This window comes from Catharus ustulatus, chromosome 15, assembly GCF_009819885.2.
Source record: "Catharus ustulatus isolate bCatUst1 chromosome 15, bCatUst1.pri.v2, whole genome shotgun sequence".
Taxonomy (NCBI): domain Eukaryota; kingdom Metazoa; phylum Chordata; class Aves; order Passeriformes; family Turdidae; genus Catharus; species Catharus ustulatus.
The window spans coordinates 10,919,293-10,940,895 of record NC_046235.1 but is presented as its reverse complement, the minus strand read 5'-3'; the positions used below and the strand labels follow the sequence as shown (position 1 = coordinate 10,940,895).

Below are 21,603 nucleotides of genomic sequence, written 5' to 3'. Positions count from 1 at the left end.
GCACTTTGAGCTGTGGTACTCATGTTTCCCTGTTGTCCCTTTTGTTATCACACTCGGTGGTACAGCAGTGGCAGGGCTTACAGCAGTGTTAATTCGCCTGTTGTCTGAGGAAAGCAGATCATTACTCACCACAGCTGACTGTGCCTTGCTTTCTGGAGCCAGCTATCTCATTCCCATATTTATCAACACACCAGCACTGCCCCGTGCTGCCATGGCACTGCGTGGCTTTGTAATAACCTTCCTCATTGCACCGGGGGATGAAAGCACCTGAATAAAATATAAGGTGTGCTCAGTAATGCAATCCTCTGCAGCAGCAAACACACAGAGAGGTATTATGAACTTAGCACTTATATACATGAAGATCTTGACAATGTTAGCAAGGAAATACATGTGATTATCTGGTGCCTGAAAGGGGGAAGAAATTATTTCTGGTTAACTCTTTTCAGACACCCTGGTCACAATGTATAAATGTTTGTTGATATCCAGCACACAGAGGAGGGTGTCACACAGTTCTAGAGAGAGGTTCAGTCTGTCCCTGAATGATTGATATTTCCACAGAGCCTTCTCACATTTAACTCCTGCTTTTAAACTTTTCTTCCCAACTGGATTATTACCCCAACTTCATTAGTTCTGCATTTCCCTCCATTTGCACTGCTTCAGTGTTTATCACATGAGTCTTTCCACAACACTGTAATTATCCCTGGAAGGTATCTGCCATCTGCTTGCAATTCATACTAATCTCAGGAACATCCCCTGACTTACTAGAGTTCTCATGCATAAAAGAAGAAATAATGCACAGGCTTTAGAGAGAGGGACAATAGGATCTGAATCAGTAAGTCTTTGGATTTGAAGCCCAAGTTTTGTCTCACAATAAAACCAATATATTTCAGCCTTGTAGAGTGTGGTTCATTCTGGCTTCTGCAGAGAGGGAAACTCTCAGGAGAAGCTTACATTATTGTTCCCACCATTTTCAGCAGATACAGCAAATGTACTTCAATATGAAAAGCCCTCTTGTCCTTTGAGATGAGTTAGCTTTATTCCCACTGGAGGTCAGTACATTCATTTTTCCTGTCTTTGTCAATTGCTTCAATTTGAAACATGGCATAAACACACCCTTGCCCCCAAATTTCTTGTCTCAAACGATTTTTGAGAAAGTGTTTTTCTCCTTTGTCAAAGATACCAGTGATTTACTGGTGGTTCAGTAAAGTTTTTTAACTAGTTCCATGTGTAGCATCTATTCAGACAGCACATGCGTCAAAGGGGCCACTTCCACTACATTTCTCACAGGAAATAATGGATGAGAAGGTGCTGCCCAAATGACACCAGATTTCCTATATAAAAGACATAAAAGTGGAAGTCAGTCACAGTCTCATGCACACAGAGAACATCACAAAATGAATCTCAATATCCAGACTCATTGTTCTGCAGATCTTGTATAATGTTTGAGTGCTGCTAATACAGATCTGTGAGATGAGAAGAGAAACCTTTGAACATCTGCAGAAATCTTTGTATATCAGATCACTTTTGGAGACCACATCCATGAGAGAGAATATTTTAAATAATGCCAAAGCATGATCTTATAGCAGGTGTGCTAATAGGTACCACCATTATGCTCATGTACAATGTAAGCATGCTAACAACTATCAAAAATTCATATTTAGTATTTATAAGACAGTAGTTTTAATAACAAATGTATATATTTGCCTTGGCAGGTTTTTGTAAGGTAGCACTCAGTGTTCAAAACTTCATTTCCATATTGATTAGGAAAGCTATTTTTTCACATTTATGCTCATGTCCTGTCTCTGATAAGCACTCCAGGTGTTTATCATACCATACACAACCTTGGGAAAAGTGCTCAGGTGCTGACTTGGAGCTGGTATAAATCAGCATAGCTGTACCCTTGTCACTAGAGCTGCCATTTTATATCTGATGAGCATCTGGCTCCAGGGAAGGATCAAAGGGGGACCTCAGGGGCATTACAGGGTGAGCAGAGAACAGCTTCTGCATTTTAAAATGTCTCATGCTTTCTCTTTTCCTAGGGCAATGAAACCTTTTCCTTCTTTGAAACAGGCCTTTTTGCATAATTTCACTGTTTTTTGTAAGGCATGAAAATGTTCCATGCCACCTATAAAAGCTTTAAAAGATTTAAAAATAAATGATGGCCTAGGCTCACTGCCAACATAACTGTGTGTGGAATAGCTTCACACTTTGGGTCACAGTGAAGAGTGGAAGGTACTTTTCCTTCTGCATGGGAAATTCGTGCCAATTGGTATGTAACACTGGAGCTTTAAATATTTAGCTGTGCATACTAATGTCACAGTATTTGCCAACCATCAGAGGGAAGATGCAGCATGTCCTCTGCAATGTGTCAGGTGCAGGTGATAATCTGGAGAGGACAGAGAGTTGCTGGGAACAAGTGTTGTACAATGTGATGATTCTTCCTGTGAATTATACACAAATCAAGCCTGTTTTCATTAGAAATAAGCTGGCTACAAGCTCTGCTATCCTGGAACATGGCACCTAGACAGACCATTTTCTGGGTTTGGCACCAGGGAACATCTGGAGCTTTCCTCTTCAGAGGTTCTTGCACAGGCAGTGCTTCCCCACAAAATATGAGTCACTCCCCACAAACTGCCTGAAGCTACTGAATCCTGCCTCCCCATCTCCCATTGTCCTGGGAAGGGTTTAGTTATTCCACACAAACTTGAACAGCACTGTTGCATCTGTTTCCTCTTTATGGACCCAGACCTATACCTCTTTTTTTTTTTTTTTTTTTTGCATCATTTCCTTATCTATATAATACTCCCCTTCCTTAGAGAACAGGAGAAGAATAATTATATGCTAAAGATAGTGAAGCACACAGGTAAAAGCCTGTCAGAATTAAGTGCTAGCCAGCACACAGCTCCTGGTATTAGCTATTATATTAGCTGAATCCACAGGGTTGATACAGGAGAAAACAGTGATGGGAACAGAAATTTATTACTTTAGTGGTGTGGGAGAAGCATTATCAGGCTGCACAGTTGTATGCTCTAAAAGTACAGTCTCTGCAGTTAATTGTGCTCCTGATAAATCTGGCAGGAAAAGATGAATAGTGCTGTTTACTTTTTAATTCAGTCTCCTGGGATGCTAGACTTCATTTGAAAGCCTCCAAATTCAACATATCTAATGGCAATGGCTTTGAAGTACTTTGTTGCAATTGTCATGTGTTTTGAAAAATATATAGAGAAGGAAATATCAAAAGTCATCATTTTTATCAATGGATACAAGTTAACAAAAACATTCTTCATGTTACTGCCCAGACTGTAAGTGCTGTGCTCTCTGTATCAGGGTCAGAGGAGGAAAGAGAATAATTAAAGATTAGTTTTTCTGAAAATATTTGTCTCTATTTTCCAACCTTACTGTTGCTACAAGTCACATGTATGTTTGGGCTTCCATTTGAATGATTTTTCTGTCAGTGAAGAGAAAAGATAATGTTTTCTGCTGTATAAATAGCTCTGATATCAAATTAAAATCTCCCAGACAGGTGTCATTATGCAGGAAGACTTTCAGGGTAGGTGAAGCAAAGAGTTCCTCTTTATATTATAATTTTCTAGCATGTGGAACAACCTGTGCCTGACACCTTGATTTGTTGAGCTTCACCACTTTCATTCTTCTTCTATTTTTTTTTATTAATACAGTTGACTAGAAGTTATCTGCGCTAAGGGAGCATTCTTAGTGCTTTTACTTTGTCATTTTACTCCTGCTGTTGTGATCAGATCCCAGTGACATGTGCTACAACCACCTGCATGTTGAACTACCTGCAACCCAGGCATCATTCTTCCCACACACCAGAATAAACTACTTATGTTTCAACCTAGATGACATTTATTGCACATAGAAAATAACAGCAAACCATAAAATAAATATGGGATAGTCAAAGCTATCTATTAAGAACTGGGCTTCCTATTCTTTTAGGTGGCTTTGAAAATCATGACACCCATGAGACAGAGAACACTGTGACTTCCTCTGCCACAACATTCCCTGGAACACAAATGCAGGATATTTAGTGAGTGGAGTACACATACCCCAAGTGATCAATCCTCCCTTTGCTCACACAGCTATAAGCTGTAACTCTGAAACACCTTGATCTTCATACCAACTTGTTATGAAAGGATGATGGATCTAAACCACAGTCCCTCAGCCTTTAGGAATGTTTATTCTTAATTTAAACCAATTAATCCAGGCTAGGATTGTTCACAATGCACCTGAACCTTGAGTCCAAATGGCAGTGGCATCTGGGAATGGCAGGATTTGGCAGAGCTGAGCTGCTTGCAGGCTGTGGTGCTGAGTGTGGAGGAACACCAGGCTGGGAGGCACCAGGCAGCACACCCTGTGCTGCAGCTGCTGATGCTGTGGGAACCTGACATTCTCCACGATGGGGCTGACAGCTGGGCTGAGGTCAGCACTCTCCTCAAGGGTGAAGTGCAGGGCTTGCTCTTAACAGGGGCTTTCATCTGTCCTGCTGTGCCTCAGGGGTTGGACTCTGTGTGCACAAATGTGCTGGGACTCAAGTTTTGATAAGACACCAGCACACTAACACCAGGCTACACATCACTGGGTGACTTTAGGGTAGGGAATTAGTCACCTGAAATGTTTTCAGTTCAGCAACTTGATTTTTTAGCAATTAATTGGGAAAATGCCAGATGGGGATTTATTTAACCTAATTTTAGATATCCATCAGAGCAATGTAAGTCATGAATCAATTCAGGCTCCCAATAGGTATGAGAGAAAGGGACAGGCATGACCACATCTTACAGCATGAAGCATCCTGCAGGCTGCCCAAAATGAGGTGATATGAATTCCTGTTTACATATACACAGAATATACTGAAATATTTTAAAGAGTGATTAGGCAAAATTGAACCCCAAGGAAAGCCTGCATTGCACCATAACTGGAAGAGAACATGAACACATTGGCTATGAACCTTCAGTCACTCTCCAAAAATGGGAGCCTTCAGTACCAAGCAGCCTCCCTGTACTTACTCTGACCTGTGAGGTGATGAAGGCAGTATTAAGCTCTGTGCAGACAAGCTTTGCATTTCTGGAGAGCTGTAAATTAGTTCTGAACCCGTTGCCACACTGACACCTGTTCTGTGTGCTGCTATCTCATTATTTGTTTAATTTCATAGTGTCAGGCCCACGTTTGGTGCTGCATATTCCCGACTCAAAACATTAGTCTCTAATTGAAAAACCATTACTGCATATAAAGTTACAATAATCACAGAAGCTTTAATTAGTTGAGCAAATGAATAGCAAATAATTGAACTTACCCAACAGACTCTTCCCTCTACTTAGCTTTTGAATTCTATTCATTTCATTCTGGCAAGGAAGACCTAAAATATAATGTATAAGAATCAGTTTCCAGATGGTACAGGACAGACTCTGTAATGACTGGCTTCACTGCTGACATGAAATGTAGGCTACTGTACACCTGGGACTGAGAGAAGCCCATATGCTGGTACTGTACTGCAAAACAAATTTATGTCATTAGCTCCTCTAATTAAAAAAAAAGCAAAAAAAAAAAAGGCAACACACTGTAGTTGAGAGTACTGTTTGGGGGCCATTTTAATTGTTAAACCATTCTACCTCTTTTCTCCAAACTGACATCATGCCAGCTCTCTCTGATTTATGACTTGCTAATTGGCTAAGTTCTGCATTAATAAAGAGTAAATTCTTGAGCTTTCTGTCAGCAATAGAGCTTATTTCTAGAGTGTACACTGACACTTACTACTTTGTTTGCTTTAATGATCAAGGGATGTTAATATAGTTCATCTGTGACAATAAACATGGTTCCACAACGTCCTTCACGCTGGTGCTGGGGAAAAGGGTTTTTTAATTTTAACACACCTGCCTGCCAATGAGCAAACTCTACAGCAGGCCCTGAAACACAGGGAGAGCCAGAACAGCTCCTCCTTGTATTGCAAACCGCAGAGCTCACCTCCAGGCTTCTGGAAGCAGTAGCACCACTCGTTGTTGGAAAGCTTGCCGTCCTTGAAGGAGTCGCAGGAGTTGAAGAGGGGCTTGACGCACGGCTCGTACTTATCCAGATAAATGGCACTGATCTCCGAGGGGTCCAGCAACAGGTCATAGTTCATGTCAAGTTTGTTGAACATCCAGCCTAAGGAATCCTTACAGATTGGTAGGATGCTGGTGTCAAATCCTGTAAGAAGACAGGCAGATATTCCCCAGCTGAACCCCGGCGTGCCCCTGGCACAGGGACCACTGCTTAGGTGAAGCTTTGCCAACTTTTCTTGTTTGGCTGGACTCTGAACATGGAACTTGCTTGCCCAAAGCACAACAAAATACTACAAGTGAACTGATTGTGTAAATCTTAAAGCCCAAGCACAGTTACAAACTCTGTCCACACTCAGTGGGAGCTGTGGGGTGGAGAGGGCTGAGATTCAGAACTGGTTTCTGTAATTCAAAGTTATCTCTACTCAAAAAAATCTTGCCGTTTTTTTTTCTTCAGTCCTCAGTCCAAGTGTCTTGGCCTAGTTCCAGGAAACTGAAATGTGATGAGAAAAGGCTGCATCCACAACATTTTCAAACTAGACTGAATCTGAATGCAATTTAAATCTTGTTTCCCAGACTAACTTCTAGTTGCCTGATCACATTCTTTCCTGCTGTGCTGTCATCTTCTACCTCTCATCCTTGCTTTTCACTTTTCAAAGGCCTATCTGTGGTTTGTGACAACAAACTGCTTTGATCTGGACTGTGAGCTGTATGGGGGAGGCAGGGGGAGAGAGGAGGTGAAGTGTCTCTGCTCCTTACACCACTCTGAAGGGAGGGCACTGCTTCAGCTGGAGCTGCACAGAGCTGCCCATGCTCTTGTATGCTGTACCAGCACCACTCCTTCCTGCAGCCTCCAGGACTCTGCAGCAATACAGAATTCTGCTTTTCCAGCGCTTTGGAAACCATCACCATCATTCATTTTAATAGCCCAGATTCTTCAAAGACTGCTGCAGCAGCAGTGGTTATCACAGAAAGCCCAAGTCATGCATATAGATACCCACTGTGTGTATGAGATACACATTCCAGTATCCTGCAGTCTCCAGGCAAACAGTGGCATGGGGCACCATAAATCCACACTGTCATGGTATTTTTTTCAATGCTTAGACTAAAGTCCAAGTTATCTACAACATAAGGAAGTATATTTATAATACATAGATTATAAATCTGATAACAAGGGTATTGGTTTCCACCAGGACTTAGGAACATGAATCCATTGTTTTGGGATTTGCAGGGAAAAAGGGCTCCTGATACCCCTGGTCTCTGGTGCTCACACTGCTCCAGCTGTGAGCAATAACCTGCCTGTGCACTGCTCACTCTGCTTTGGGCCACACAGAGAAGCCTGATGAGCTTTTTCCTTGGCTGCAACTTTCACTGAAAGAGGTTAAGCTTAGCTTTATTTGCAGTACATGCCCCTTTCAGGATGCTGCTTTGTTGAAGTGAAAGCTGAGATGTTGCTGGAATCACGCTGACAGTTTGTCCAAGCTTGCACCCTACTTGCTATTTTAGGCATTAATCCAAAGGAGAGCTGGGCTTTTTGCTGGAAGCTGTGTTTTTTGTATGCAGCTGTGGCTGAAGGTTGTCAGTGACACAGAGGGACAATCAGAAGGGTTAACTAATGGGAAGGTTTGTGTCATTCATAATAGATGTTTCTCTAAGGAAGGAAAAAGGTAACGCCATTTCCTCAGGGCTAGAGGCAGCTCAGGCAGGGAAGAGAGAAATCATACTGAACATTTCATCACATTTTTATGCTGTTATCTCCCATAACATTATCTAATCATGTTTGAGCACAGTGAAAGAGAACAAGGCTGTGTGAATAGATGTAGGGGGGAGCTGCCTGCCTTGCTGAAGCAATTAGAAATATTGACTTCAATTATTTAAGTCACCTGAAGAAAGCAAGCAGGATTTGGTCACTGTGCAATCTTTTGTCAAGTGAAAGGATTTAAGTTTCCTCACCTTTGCCTTTACAGAACAAAAGGGGGAGAGCACAGTCCTGCCCTGAGCAGGTGTATGGTGCCACATTCCCCACCCCAGGGCAGGTTAAAAGTAATCAATCAGGCAGGGATGGATCATTCAACTGCATGGTGGGCTGGGATCAGCTCCAGCTATTGCAGTTTGAATTTTCAGGAGAAAAAGAGTTAGTTTCCAATGTCTGCTCTTTTTCTGCACAGCTAGTGTCTCTGGCAATGGACTTCACACGCCATGGTGGCACTTACTGCTACAAAAATGAGTAACTGCAAGGTGTGCTGCATGATCAGTGAGTGTGGTAGGTGCTGCTCAGCCCTGATGGGTCTCTAAAGGTCATCTCTTAACTGACAGGGATCAACACAGAGAGGAGGAGATTCTGGAATGAACTTGCCCCTGACAGTGCCTATAGATTATTTCTGAGTCTTGTTTTCCTCTCTGTTGGGAAATCTCCACCTGTGTGTACAATGGGGGTACACCACCAGCCTGCCCTCAGCACGGATCTGTCTGAGCAAATCACCAGAAGTGACTGCTGTGAGTACAAAGCTGCTCTGTGACAGACAGTTAATTACATGAGGTGAAGAGGTTTTGATTAGAATTTCTTATAAACAATGGAGCTTTCACTGTTGTGACCAGAGTTCCAGATTAGATTTATTAAGTATTATATATTTATTATTTATATATATTAATAATTCACCTATTATGTATTATATATTATAAAGAAAATATATTTATATTAATAAATATATAGTATTTATTATTAGATTTATTAAGTATTAGATTTACTAAGCAGTGCTGGATTATCAGACAATGTGGTCTGGAAGTCCTGAAATACTGAAGTGGTAGATGTGACAGAAAGTCCTTAACTAGATGGTAATTATCAGCAGAAAGCTAATTCTTTAATTAACAACATGTCGTTGAAGGTAAATAGTGGCTCCACTTCATATTGTCTCCTGGTAAAAGGTACTGCCCATAAATAATGTTTTGCAACATTGCATCTGCAGCCCAAACCCAGCTACCCTGGATGCTCTTAGCACCAGCACCAAGAGTGAAAGCCAAATGTCCCCTAAATGTTCAGCACAGGCTCTGATTCATGGCATAACCAGGGCAGCTGATGGAAAATGGCTTTAGAAGGTCACTTACCTTCACTGGGAGGTCACTGTGCTCCCACCAGCCTGGTGAGGCCAAGTGATATTGAATGAAGTAACTTATTTTTAGAGTATTTTGATATACTTATTTATAAATATGATGCAATTTTCTGGATGAAATAAACCATATACTGTAATTCTGTAAAGAATTCAGTGCTTGGTTAACAGGCTGGATTTCCAGCACAACAAACCCAGAATAAGGAACCTCAGTGAGAACTTCTCTGCATCTTTTTGTTCATCAGTGCAGTGCTGCAGTGCCTTTGGTGGGGAGTGGGAGAATGGTGCAGGCTCCACACCCCTCTTGGTTCCTTGGCAGAGGCTGCCAACACAGATGCCAATTAATGTCACCTGAGGTGGTGGCTGCTCTCATTTGGACACCTGCTCACAAGGACCTGGACTGAGACCATCTTGTTCCTCTTTCCAACTGACAGCTGTTCAGCATCCTGACAACTTTCATTCACTACAGAACTGAAAGGAAATCAAGCTGGTGACCTACATGCAAAAGTCTTTCATCCCATTAACACATAAAACACTCCACCTCCTCTGAATTAAAATGGAATTAAATTTAAAAAAAGTCTTTAGGTGAAAATCCTTATTAAAAATAAACACACCTTCTGGCATGAAAGAATTATTTTCTCCCTTCAAGAGCTGACTTATATGAGCCATTTTTTATTTTATTTTATTAAAGTATACTACAATTAAATTAACAGGGGTATAATTAACCTAATTTCCCCCATCACTTAAAATAAAAGAAGGAGGAGAAGAAATATTCCCCAGAAAAAAATTCTTTCTATTGCATAGATCTCTAGTAAAAGAAAAACAACACCCACTCCAACCAAAGAGACTCTCTGGATACAATATGGGGATGTTATGAATTATCAACAGGCTCAAGAGCAATTTGAATCTGATCTTGCTACATAATTAGTTTTATTATTTCCCTACGTCAAAGCATGTCCCTGAGTTTCTTACATCATTTATTGAGGAGATTTTAATTGCACAAAGCTTTCAGAAGACAAAGTACCTGGCCCACAGTGCTTTTCTGGGAGCAGAGAGCTCAGGGAAAGAAGGTTTGAAATCTAAACACAATAATCTCCTTCATCCTTTGCCTTTCAAGAGAGTTACAAAGAAAACAAAAAGGAGCTTGCTCTTTTCTTCACCTGGGGGTGAACATAATACACTCAAAATGCTTATTTACAGTCACAGTAACATCTTGAAAAATTAATGTAGCATAGAGAAATCTCTGCTGGAAGACCTTCTCTAGACAGCCAGCGTGTCCGAGGCATCACAGTCACGGCATCCCACCATCTGCTCCTTTTACTGCCACGGGGGCACATCCAAAATGGAATACTTTGAGGATGTTCACGCCTTTTCAAACTCTGCAGGCACAACCAAACCAGTTCAGTTTAATGAAGTGATGTGTGTGGTGAGGAGGGTAACACATGCAGAGCCACAGAAAAGGGCAGTGCGTACATCAGAGCGTATTCCCAGAGCTGTGTGTGCCCTGTGTGCCAGGATTCACACGCATTCCTTTCTACAGCTTGGGTGTGTGAACTTTGCTTTGAATTCTGAGCCCTGTTTAAGGTGTCTTTCATTTTTACAAATGTTTGAAGTTGGAGAGAGCCAAATACTGCTGTCCTCACCCTGGGAGTATTTTCAGTGCCACCAGAGAAAATGGGAGCTGCAGAATTTGGCACATGCAGATTAATTCATGAATACTGTTGCAAAACCTCAAAAAGAGAAACAAGCCCAAGTTTTGTGGCATTCAAAAATGGCTTAGGCATCTAAACTCATAAAGTTTCTTTTTTTTAAACTGATATAGAAGAAAATAAGAAAATGTGCCAAACTTAGTCAAGAGTCTAAAAATTAACATTGTTGAGATCAAATGTTGACGATCATCAGGCAGCCTTTCAAATAAAAGCTGCCAGGAATCAAACTAAACTAAAAAGAGATAACAGCTCCTCTGTGAATCAGAACAAACAGTGCAGAATTATCAGGAATGTTTTTGTCACTCAAAATGCTTAAGCAAAAAAAAAAAAAAAAAAAAAAGACTCAACACCTTTAGGATTGTATTTGGTCTTGGGCCTCTGGCAAGGTCAACATGAGGCTGTCACAAATCATCTGCATGAAAACATCCTTTTTTACAATCTGATAAAATGAGATTTCCTGTGATTCTGGGCCTAAAGGACTTCAAAGTTTAAAGCCTATAAGGCTTTCTGTCATGGGATTTGAAATAAATTCACGTCTGGAAGCCATGATTAGCTGTACATCCAGTTGCTTTTTGCACTGTGGTTCAGATCCTCTGCATGAGAATATCTTTTTTTGGAGCACTGTTTCAGAAATAAGTAGGACATATGGTTTTAAAGATACTGACTTTGTTGTAAGTACTGTGCAAAATAAGGGACACATTAAAAATGATCATTTACACAGAGCATGACTTGTTTCACCACAGTTGTAAGATATGTGGTGAAATTACTGGGTTTGACTATCATTTTGAGCAATATAGCCTGTGGTATATTGTGTGTTTAGGAAGAGGCAATCTGTTGCTACCCCAGCTTAGATGTAGCACTAAAGAGAGGGGCTGTGAAGACCTGGACTAACAGAAAATGCCCACCCTGATGTGCTGGGTCTGCTCCAGTGCCTCTGTAGCCTCTGTGGTGTCACTCTGCAGGGACACCAGGTGAAAAGAGCCATAAAAGCAGCAGCTGACTGAGCCCTTCAAATTCTGGGTTTGGACCCTGGCTTTAGACAGCTCATCCCAGAGAATCAGTGAAATGACAGTGAGGCACACACCGAGATAAAACTTGTGCAAGCTGCTTTTCAACCCAAGGGCCCACGTGTTTGGGGACACACTGTTTAAAAGAATTAATGAGTCCTTACAGAAAGTGAATTCCCATCTGCTCTCTGATGAGCATGACCTCTTTTAATGCTGTTACCTGAATCTTTCCCCTCCCTGGTGGCTAAGTGACATCAAAATCAGTCATGTTGGCTTAACCCACAGAGAGTAAATGTCCTCTAGACTGTTCATTTTCTTCCTATTTTTAAAAAAAAAAAAAGCATCAAAGGAGGCAAAGATAGTGTTATTAAATACCTAGGACACAACAGGTTCCAGCTTTCTCAACCATTTAACTCTTCTAGCTCCATGGCTTAGATGTGGATGTTTCAATTATTCTTTCCCTTACATAAACTGTTGGCAGGAAATTTTAAAGTAAAACCTAAGTAAGTTTTTTCCAACATTGGAATAATGTTCCCTATGCTTTCATGCCACTGACATTGTGTCAGAAAATGCTTGGCCATAAAACTGTGGTTAAGCAGAGACCAGAGTCCAACCCCAAGAAATTATTTGGATGTAGCCACGTTGAATTGGAAGGTGATGGAATTTAACTATACAGACACAAACCACACCTTATTAATAAACCCCAGAGCTTGAGCAAAGTCCCTGAGCAGTTTCAGTTATTCATACAGTGATCTCCATGACCTTCAGACAGTTATTTGCTTGACTAACTTGTGAAAGTCTCTCTGTCTCTGACTGCCAGATTTAGAGCAGTTTGGGCCAGAGAGAGGACAGAAGGACTGCAGCTCCTTCAGAAAGCAGCATTTATTTGCAGGATCAGGTCCCAGGTAGCTGCTTATCCACTGGCACCTGCCTGGCAGGGTCAGCACCAACAGCTGTGCTCAGTTCAGTTCTCTCAGGCTGGGCAGCTCCTACAACACCCAGTGCTCAGTAGGAAAGGGGTTTCTTACTGCCTTGTGCCGTCTCCGAGCTCGTGGGTTTGATGACACGATTGGCATCCTCGTGAAGGGCACCGAACCAGTCTTTTAGCCTGGAAGCCAGATTCCTCAGCTCTTTGTCTGTGCAAGCTAGGAAAGAACAAAACACCAGACTGAGTCAGGAGCACCAGGGAAAAACCTCTCCCCAGAGAGTCCATTAGAAAAATTGTGTTTATGGATGTAAAGTTCTCCTCATTAAGAGCTCTGAAGGAAAAAGAGAAGGTCAGGGAAAAGGATGCAAGATAAAAAGAAAGTGTGAGTCATTATGAATTATAAATTGTACTCAAGTACTTCCTTGGAAGCTGACACAATTGGTGATGGAAGAAGTGCCACGCAGAGCTCCTCGCAGGTTAGCAATTAGAGCTATGTGACTATTTAATTTAAATGTTTCCACCTTTTAGGATTTCAGAGAAAAATATAAGTCAAACAGATGGGGAGGAGGGACATCCTTTTCTAGACATGCTACTCGAAAAAGATGCTAGGAATAATTTATAAACACATTTGACATAGTATAAGGCTATTACCACCATAACAGTAAATACATATACTTATTTATATACAGAAAAAAATGTTATGTTGCTCTAGTTCCAGTGAACTAGAAGTGAGACTCTACCACCTCTGAAGGCTGTCAATTCCATTTTCTTATATAGGTAAAACATTTATTTTCTTACAAATTTTACTGAGAAATGTCTAATTTCCCCAGAAATTTCTACCAAGAGATTAATGTCCAGCAGAAGCAAATATTTTTAAGGCAGAAAGCTGCATTAGCCACGAGATTGTCTCAAAATTTTTTTTTCTTACTTCTGTATCATGTTTAGTGCTTACAATTCACGTGCTCAGGCAATTTTACTATTCCTGCCGTGGACTCATTCTACATTTTAAATGACATTTCTTGAAATACAGAGCAAGATTTTATGCCATAGAGGCAGACATCCTTCACAGTCACAAGAAGTGTTCTCCATCTCGCTGCACATTATAGTATCCCTCCTTCCACCTTACTGAAGAACATTTGGGTCCCACAGCTCCCAAGTTAAACTCACAGCTCCAATGACAAGGAACTTGCTGATATGTCACAGCTGTTCTGAGGATCTGTTTGTTCTCACACTTCAGTTTGGGACAGGAATAACTTTGAAGTTAAAAATAGAAATTATAGCTTTTCTAAATTTGAGGGGGGAGAAAAAGAAAGATATTCCCTTTTTTTTTTTTTTTTATGGGTAACACTGAAAGAGTTTGATAAACTTTCCTATACAAGACAAAAATACAAAGAACACTATCCCTCTAAAGCTGAGTCCAGGTAAGGAAAAATCAGGTCTTAAAAAAAATCCCATCAATGTAAAATAAATGGAAGACAATGCAATACTAATTGTAAAGTGGCTTACCTTGCTGAAAAAGCTTACCACTTTACTTTCTTGAATTAACATTACCTTTTACTCACACTAAACTATCTTATTGTTCCAAGCTGGGTGAAAATAAAAAGAGGATTCATTTGTCCAAGAAATGAGTAATACAGTTTTATTGTGCAAACCTGATGCTTATTAAATAATCATTGTGGCACATGTCACCTTTAGGAGGCCAAGGCTGGAACTCTGGACTACAAACATGCATTCCTGTGCCCCCCTGACCACTCTCTGTGCCTTCTGGACAGGTACACTGAGCTTCACAGGCAGTCAAAGCCCACGAAAAAGAAATTATAGTAAAGAAAACACCTTCTAGAGGCATTTTCCTGATTAAGATTTGTGTACTTCCAAACACAAAGCCAACCCCAGACACCACAGCAGCCCAAAGCCAAATGCTTTGAGGGACACTGGATTTGCTCCCTCCCTGCATGGAGGGCAGGAACAAGGAGCACACACCTCCTCTCCCAGCACTCCCCAGGGCCAAATAAAGTCCCTAAAATAAAGCTCACAAAGTAGTCATTTGGTATAAACTGCATTGACTAGGGTAATTGGAATCCATGCTTTTAAACTGCAACACAAACCAGGATTGAATGCACAGCATAGGTGGGACAGAAGTAATTAATTAATGGTAAACAGAAGTAATTAATGGTAAATCAGACTTGAAACAACTCCTCTGTATAACTGAGCCAAATCAAACATGTCAGGGTGTGGAAAATGCCATTTGTAATGAAGCCCTTACAGATTTTCCATGTCTGGAACTTCAGCCATGTTGAGAAACAGCTTCTTTTTTGAGGATGGTGTTTGAGAGTGAACCCTGGGTGAATTTATTGCTCTTGTTTTTGCTGACCAAAACCCCTGCAGATTTCCTTTGGAATTTGATCTGAGGCATGATTGACAGTAAGCCCAGACCTGGAGTTTTCTGCATTCTGCTTAGTTTTTTCTGTAAATAACGGAGATATTCCTGAAGTAGGTTGCTTAAGGAAGATTCCACAGTGAGTATGATGTTGAGGTTCTCTCTTAGGACTGTAGTCTTTCTTCACTAGAATAAATTCTGTTTCATGAGTCGAACAGGAGCCAACTTTGCTATTAATATGGAGCGAATAATAAATTTCTGGACAAGACTTCAAATATTTAATGCAAATTTCAGTTAAATTTCTATTCAAGTACTTAATGCCCTCAATCTTACTTTCTCCTGTACATTAAAATAGAGGAAGTATCCTTTTATTTTACATTTCTTATATTAAATTTTATTTTAATGCTACCATGCCTCGTTAAAAATATTCTGCCTTTCTACCCAATGGAACTGCATTCCATTTTTATTTATTTAATTTGAATATTATCAGAGGCATATACTCATTCTGAATTTGTTTGGTTTGGGGCACATTTGGGACACTTCAAAGTGGATTGACATTCAGAGGGCAGGAGATTCATACAAACAAAGTCAGTGCTCTAGCATCCAGGAACCAGAGCACTCAATGTTTTATTTTTGGTGGTAGGGCCCATTAGTTATATATCAATTAGAAAGCATAGCTCTGAGGAGCCCCTCATCTGAGATCCTTATATAATAATTTATATTAGTAGAAGTTATAAAGCATTTTTAAGAACCCTCTTCATGAAAAATGCAGTGCAAATGTACCTCTTCACTACTAACAGGAGTTTCAAGTCACATTTCTCAGATGAGAAGAACAAGGCTGTAGGAGGAATGGATGTGATAATGGGTCTCTTGCTATTTGAAGATTTATAAGGAGAGAACACTGGGCTTGCAAACAATATGGATATTGACATGACTTGAAGCACTGATTTAAAAATCCAGGCTGAAGAGAATCACCAAGGGAGGAACCTCTCCATAGCCCCTCTCTCAAACTGAAATCTGTCCAGTCAACTGTCAACAACCATTTAAAGCTCTGGTGCTGTGAAACAGACCCAAGTGCAAACATATGTAAATAGCATTTTCACTGTGTGTATCTTGTCAACAAAAGAGACCCTGGCTTCAATTCAATTTCTATGCCTTTTAAAGAGAAACAACCCACAGTTCTTTACCTTTGCTATTTTTCACAGAATTCACAGAATGACTGGGTTGGAAGAGACCTTCAAGATCATCAAGTCCAACCCATGTCCTAACACTTCAACTAGACCATGGCACCAAGTGCCACATCCAATCTTTTTTTAAACACATCCAGGGATGGTGACTCCACCACCTCCCTGGGCAGACCATTCCAGTATTTTATCACTCTTTCCATGAAGCACATTTTCCTAATATCCAACCTGTATCTCCCCTGGCACAGCTTGAGACTGTGTCCTCTGGTTCTGCCAGTGCTGCCTGGTGAAAAAAACCGATTGATGCCAACAAAGGTTCTGCTTTAGCAGCCATCTGATATCATATCCTCCTGCACCATGAATTCCTGGATCCTTCCCTGCTGATGGCTTTGATGATCTGCTCCCAGCCCACGGCTTCCCCGAGAGCAGCAGGCTGGGATGGCTGCTGCTCCAGCCAGGGATGGAGAGACAGGCTGGGTGTCCCCAGTCCCCAGGCTGAGCCCAGAGCACAGCCCCTGCACCTCAGGTGGCAGGGGGACCTCCAGCAGGGCAGAATCTGTCCCTTCTCTGAGTCTCAGCAATGAGGATGCAGGGGCAGCTGCTGGACCCAACAACATCCTCAGGTCTGCATCTGCTGATGTGACAAATTATCCTGCAGAAGTGATTTATTAACAAGTACCTAAAGTGCAGATTTATTCCCAAGGGTGAAGCACTTGGTCCAGCAGTTATTTATTCCTCACAAACTGAAAGCACTGTTGCTAAATACCTATTTTCAGCAAGCAGAAAGCATTAATCTGAGCTAATGGAAAGCCATTAGCATGCTGTAAAGGCTCAGGCTTTTATGGGCCTGCTTTTGTTATGGACTTTTGCAGCTCTACAGATACTAATCTATATACATTGGTGGTGAAAATTAGCAGTATAATATTTAATTTCACTCTCAGATAGGGACTTTCAATAGTACTTAGTGATAGAAATCAGCATTAAAACTGAACTTACCTGTAGATGTATAAGATTAAATCAATACTGAATCACATCCCATTTTTACTCCAGCCCAGCAAAGCAATATTGTAAAATCTCCATCCACTAACAAAATAAAAAACCCCAAGCTTCACAACTTCTACTGCAGTGAATTCTAAACAAAACTTAAAACTTAGGAAGCACATTGCTGCAGGACTGTACTGGTGTCTCACTTGCTGCTGGAATATTCTGGCACTCTGTGGCAAACATGAAGCTCATATTGTCCAGGAACAAGTTACAGTGGTATGTTACACTACTTCCCAACAAGCAAAGTATGCAACCAGATTCACAGAATGTGTACAAAAGGTTTTGTGTCATTTGACTTCCCTGTCATCTCTCTGGCATCTGTCTGTTGCCTTCTTACTCCTACTGTTCTTACTCTAATAATAATTCTTACAAATAGTACTGCATTCCTACCAATTACATGTGGAGAAACTGGTTCTTTGGGTTCATATTATTTTTATATAATACTAGCTAGTCTCTTAGGTAGAGACTGAGGAGCCCTGAAGGCCAAAGGGATGCACCCCTGAGAGATGGAACAGCTTCAACTGTTTCTGTACTGCAGAAGGAAAGAAACTGCAAATGCAGAGAAATAACAAAAAGAAAAAAAAAGTTGGAGCTTTAAAAAAAAATGCATATTTAGTTACTGAAGTTAGTGAGCTTCTCATGCAAATTAAATCTTCAGCTCAGGGACATGCCACTACTGTTTAATAACCTGCTTAAGGACACAAACGTGCTGCTGTGTAGTAGAATCAATGGGTTGTGTTTGAGGTGACAAGCCACAAAGTGTAAGTAAGAAACAGAAACCTTTGCAAGAGAGCCCATGGATTGAGATGCTTTTTATTCCCTGAGGAACAAGAGGTAGTGGATGAATTATTGGAATCCAGCCCTGCCTGCTGCCTGGCTCACAAGCAGAAATCAGCTCTGTTGGTAGCAGATGTGAGTGGTACAAACAGCCCAGTCATTCGTCCTGTGAGCCTGGAGGACAAGTCCACTTGGTTTTGATTAAAATGTGATATAGCACAAACCTAAATGACACTGCCCAATAGTGATATATTCCTCCAGTTAGAAATAGGACAGGCATTATTTCAGCAATTCAGAAGAGGAAAAACTCATTTTTGTACATTTGAAGACTAACTCAACAAAATTATATGGTAAAACATATTAAAAAACAATGTGGCAACACTTCTTAAAAAGGTTTGATATAAATGTACCTTAGCATGGAGGTGACAGGGGATCTTTTGTTCCAAGTATGTGCCTTAGCATGGAGGGTGACAGGGGATCTTTTGTTCCAAGTACTAATTTTTATATTATCTTTGTATTTTGCATGCTTTGAAAAAAGAAAATGCAGCATTTTTAACCATGTTTTCTCTGACAAACATTACATTTTCTTGTAGGTGAGTCACCATCCTATTTCACCTTGACATAATTGTGTCCACACGTGTGTGGATTATAAAAAAAGGGCAGTTAAAAAAATTGCAGGATCTTTTTGCCTAAGGGGTTAGGTCTGCTCCCAGAAATGCAGAATAGTGCTGGTTTGAAATTAAGCATCAAGATAAATTCAGGGCTGTGCTAACCTTCCACTTCCAATCCAACTCCACACAGATGCATATAAACATACACACATCTGTGTGACTTGTAGATGACTCCCAAGTGTTTTAGATGTGATATTTTGGTGGTGCAACTCTGGTGATAATTGCCTTCACAAATATTTCACTGTTCGTGGTTGGAAGGAGTAATGCTCTAATTTGCTCTTTTCATTGAGGCCTCAGGCAACTTCTTATAACAATAAAAAATGAAGCATTATGCCAATAATTTTATGAAGTAGAAAGGAATGGATTGTTTGCTATTACTATGAAGAAAGGTAGTGCATTCCAAACATGCCTTGCTGGTCCAATCAATGAACAGCTCACATGTAAAATTGCTCCTGTAGTCACCAACACCTCATGAAAAAGCTCCACGTGGATATATTTGTCTTGCTGCATTTTTGGCACTCACTGGCTATTCTTCCACAGGGTTGACACCTATGCTGATAACCACCTCTGATCCTTCTGCCACTTGTTTTGCCTTGTCTTATACATACTGCCCCAGACGCCAAGATCCTGCAGTTCAGACTTTGAGATGATTACAGGAGCAGCTCAGTTATTGGGAAGATGAAATAGGCTTTGATCTGAAGCTTCTTTAGAATGGCACATTTAAAACACAAAGCTCAGCTAGAACTGTGTGAATGAAGATTGAGGGCTACAAAGCTCCCTCGCTAGCGCTGGAGGCAAAGCGTACATCTGCTTTCCTGGTACTTACTGCTATTCCTTTTGTGCTGACATTAATTGTGGAAACCCTGGAAAGTTTGCCAGGTGATTAAGAAGCCTGGAGTTTTATTTTAAATACATCCAAACTATAGTGATGGTGGGGGGACAGTCAGAGCCAAGCAGGAAGCTTGTGGGAATAATGTCCCTTGTGACATTCTGGCCATGTCAGGTACTAATTAAAATGTTATCTCCTGCATGGTTCTTAGCCTCCCAAAATTACTTTGCCAGCTCACTCTAATGCCCTCATTCAATTCTATCATAACACCTGAAAGGTGGAATAGAGTTACAACAATTGAAAACTAAAGCAGAAAAAATAAAAATGTCTGACTGAGTGGACTTTTCCCACAGCTCATGCAGTGCTCTGGATAAAAAAAGGCTTTTATAGTCATCATCTCCCTTCTTGCCTTCCTTCTTCCCTCCCTCTCTCCCTCTGTTTTATTTTACACTCTACCCTGAGCAGATGTCCTCAGCAGATCTCAGAGAAGATACTCCAGTTGGATTTAGCCCTGGCCTGTCCAGCCCTGGCCAATCTCTGCAAGAGTGTGGAGTTCTCAGTAAAACTGAGCACTGCTCTGAGTTTAAAGCAGTGTTTAAAGAAAACACACAGCTCATGGCCCATGGGAGGTTTGCACAGATACTTGGCTCTGCTGCTGACAGCTCAGCAGATATTCCACTCCAAGGCACTGGGAGTAACAAGTAAGCAAAGCTGGAAGAATAATTAAGAGTAGAAACAAAACTCACTGTGGTTAAAATGAAGGAATTGTTGGACAGTTGTTTCTTAGACAAAGAGTGTAGGCTACCATGGTGTGTATATTTGGACTTCAAATGGAATTGTTTCCCACAGACCTTCCAAAGCCACAGCTGAAAATGTTAGAGACAACCTGCTGAACTCCGCTTCCAGGAGGTTGTTTTGCTCCACTAGCTGAACAAAGAGAAATTTTAGATTGTGATCTTCAGTAAAAAATGTTCTGAGTTACAGTAGTTGGAAATAACTTGAGCTGGTGATGTTAAGGGCAGTTGCTACTTTCCATAAAGAAAATGGTCTTGAGCTGGAAAGAGGAAAATTCAGGAAGTAAAATTAGTAATTTGACAGTATTTGAGAAGAAATGGGCAAATCTATTTATGTCCAGTTGGAGCCAAGACTAAAAATGAAAAGACTATATATAGGGGAAAAAAGTGAAAACACAGGGTGATTTCACAGAATGCCTATGCTGAAGCATAAGCACATGCACCACTTCTCAAAAAGAAGTTGAAAACATTGCTATATATGAAATGAGAAGAGACCTCTAATTTTTACAGTTCCTTGTGCAATCACAGATAGACTTACTCTGAATTTGGAAAAAAAAAACCCAGTGGCAATAGATAATTTTTGTTAAGTGTCATAGTAAAAAGATATTTATTATTATTTGATACCATTCTTTTAAAACACATGAAGATGGTTCATGGGATAAAACTACTTCTACACAATTCTGTTCTGACACTACTCCATCTCTTTAAGCTCGTTCAAATCTAAAATTAGGGAGCTTCCAGCTGGTCATTGGGGTTTTTTTTGTTTGCTTTAATGTGAAAAGTTATTAATTTATGGGCAGCAAGATCCAAATGCCATGTGAGTTGGATATGCTTGTTTTGGAGGTAATGTTTGGGCTCTCCATCCTCACAGTAATGATCACTGCTCTACCTGAATAAACAAACTGCAGAATATTGTACAGAAAGGCAAAAGCAGGACTTTCACTGTGCAGCCTGAGTGGATCTAGCACAGGGATTTCCAGAGTGATAGTGAGCACTAGGACTGATCTTTCTCACAGGGAAAAAACCCCACCCCACCCCACATTCTGCACAGAATCCCTGCTGGGATATTGGATACTGCCTGAAGCCTGCAGAGACCCGGGAATCAATGGGAAAGACTCCTTCTTCC

The 21,603-nt window shown here is 40.8% G+C and overlaps 1 protein-coding gene across 2 annotated transcripts in view; it reads right to left on the bottom strand.

The window, feature by feature from the left end:
• SPOCK1 (SPARC (osteonectin), cwcv and kazal like domains proteoglycan 1) overlaps positions 1 to 21,603 on the bottom strand; it is a 281,460-nt gene that overhangs the window by 5,327 nt on the left and 254,530 nt on the right. For both annotated transcript variants that reach the window (XM_033072969.2, XM_033072970.1), the window contains 4 exons: positions 12,902 to 13,018; positions 5,977 to 6,198; positions 5,309 to 5,371; positions 130 to 267 (listed from right to left, as the gene is read on the bottom strand). In XM_033072969.2, the coding sequence (XP_032928860.1) occupies positions 130 to 267; positions 5,309 to 5,371; positions 5,977 to 6,198; positions 12,902 to 13,018 (540 nt within the window). The remainder of the gene's footprint in view (positions 1 to 129; positions 268 to 5,308; positions 5,372 to 5,976; positions 6,199 to 12,901; positions 13,019 to 21,603) is intronic.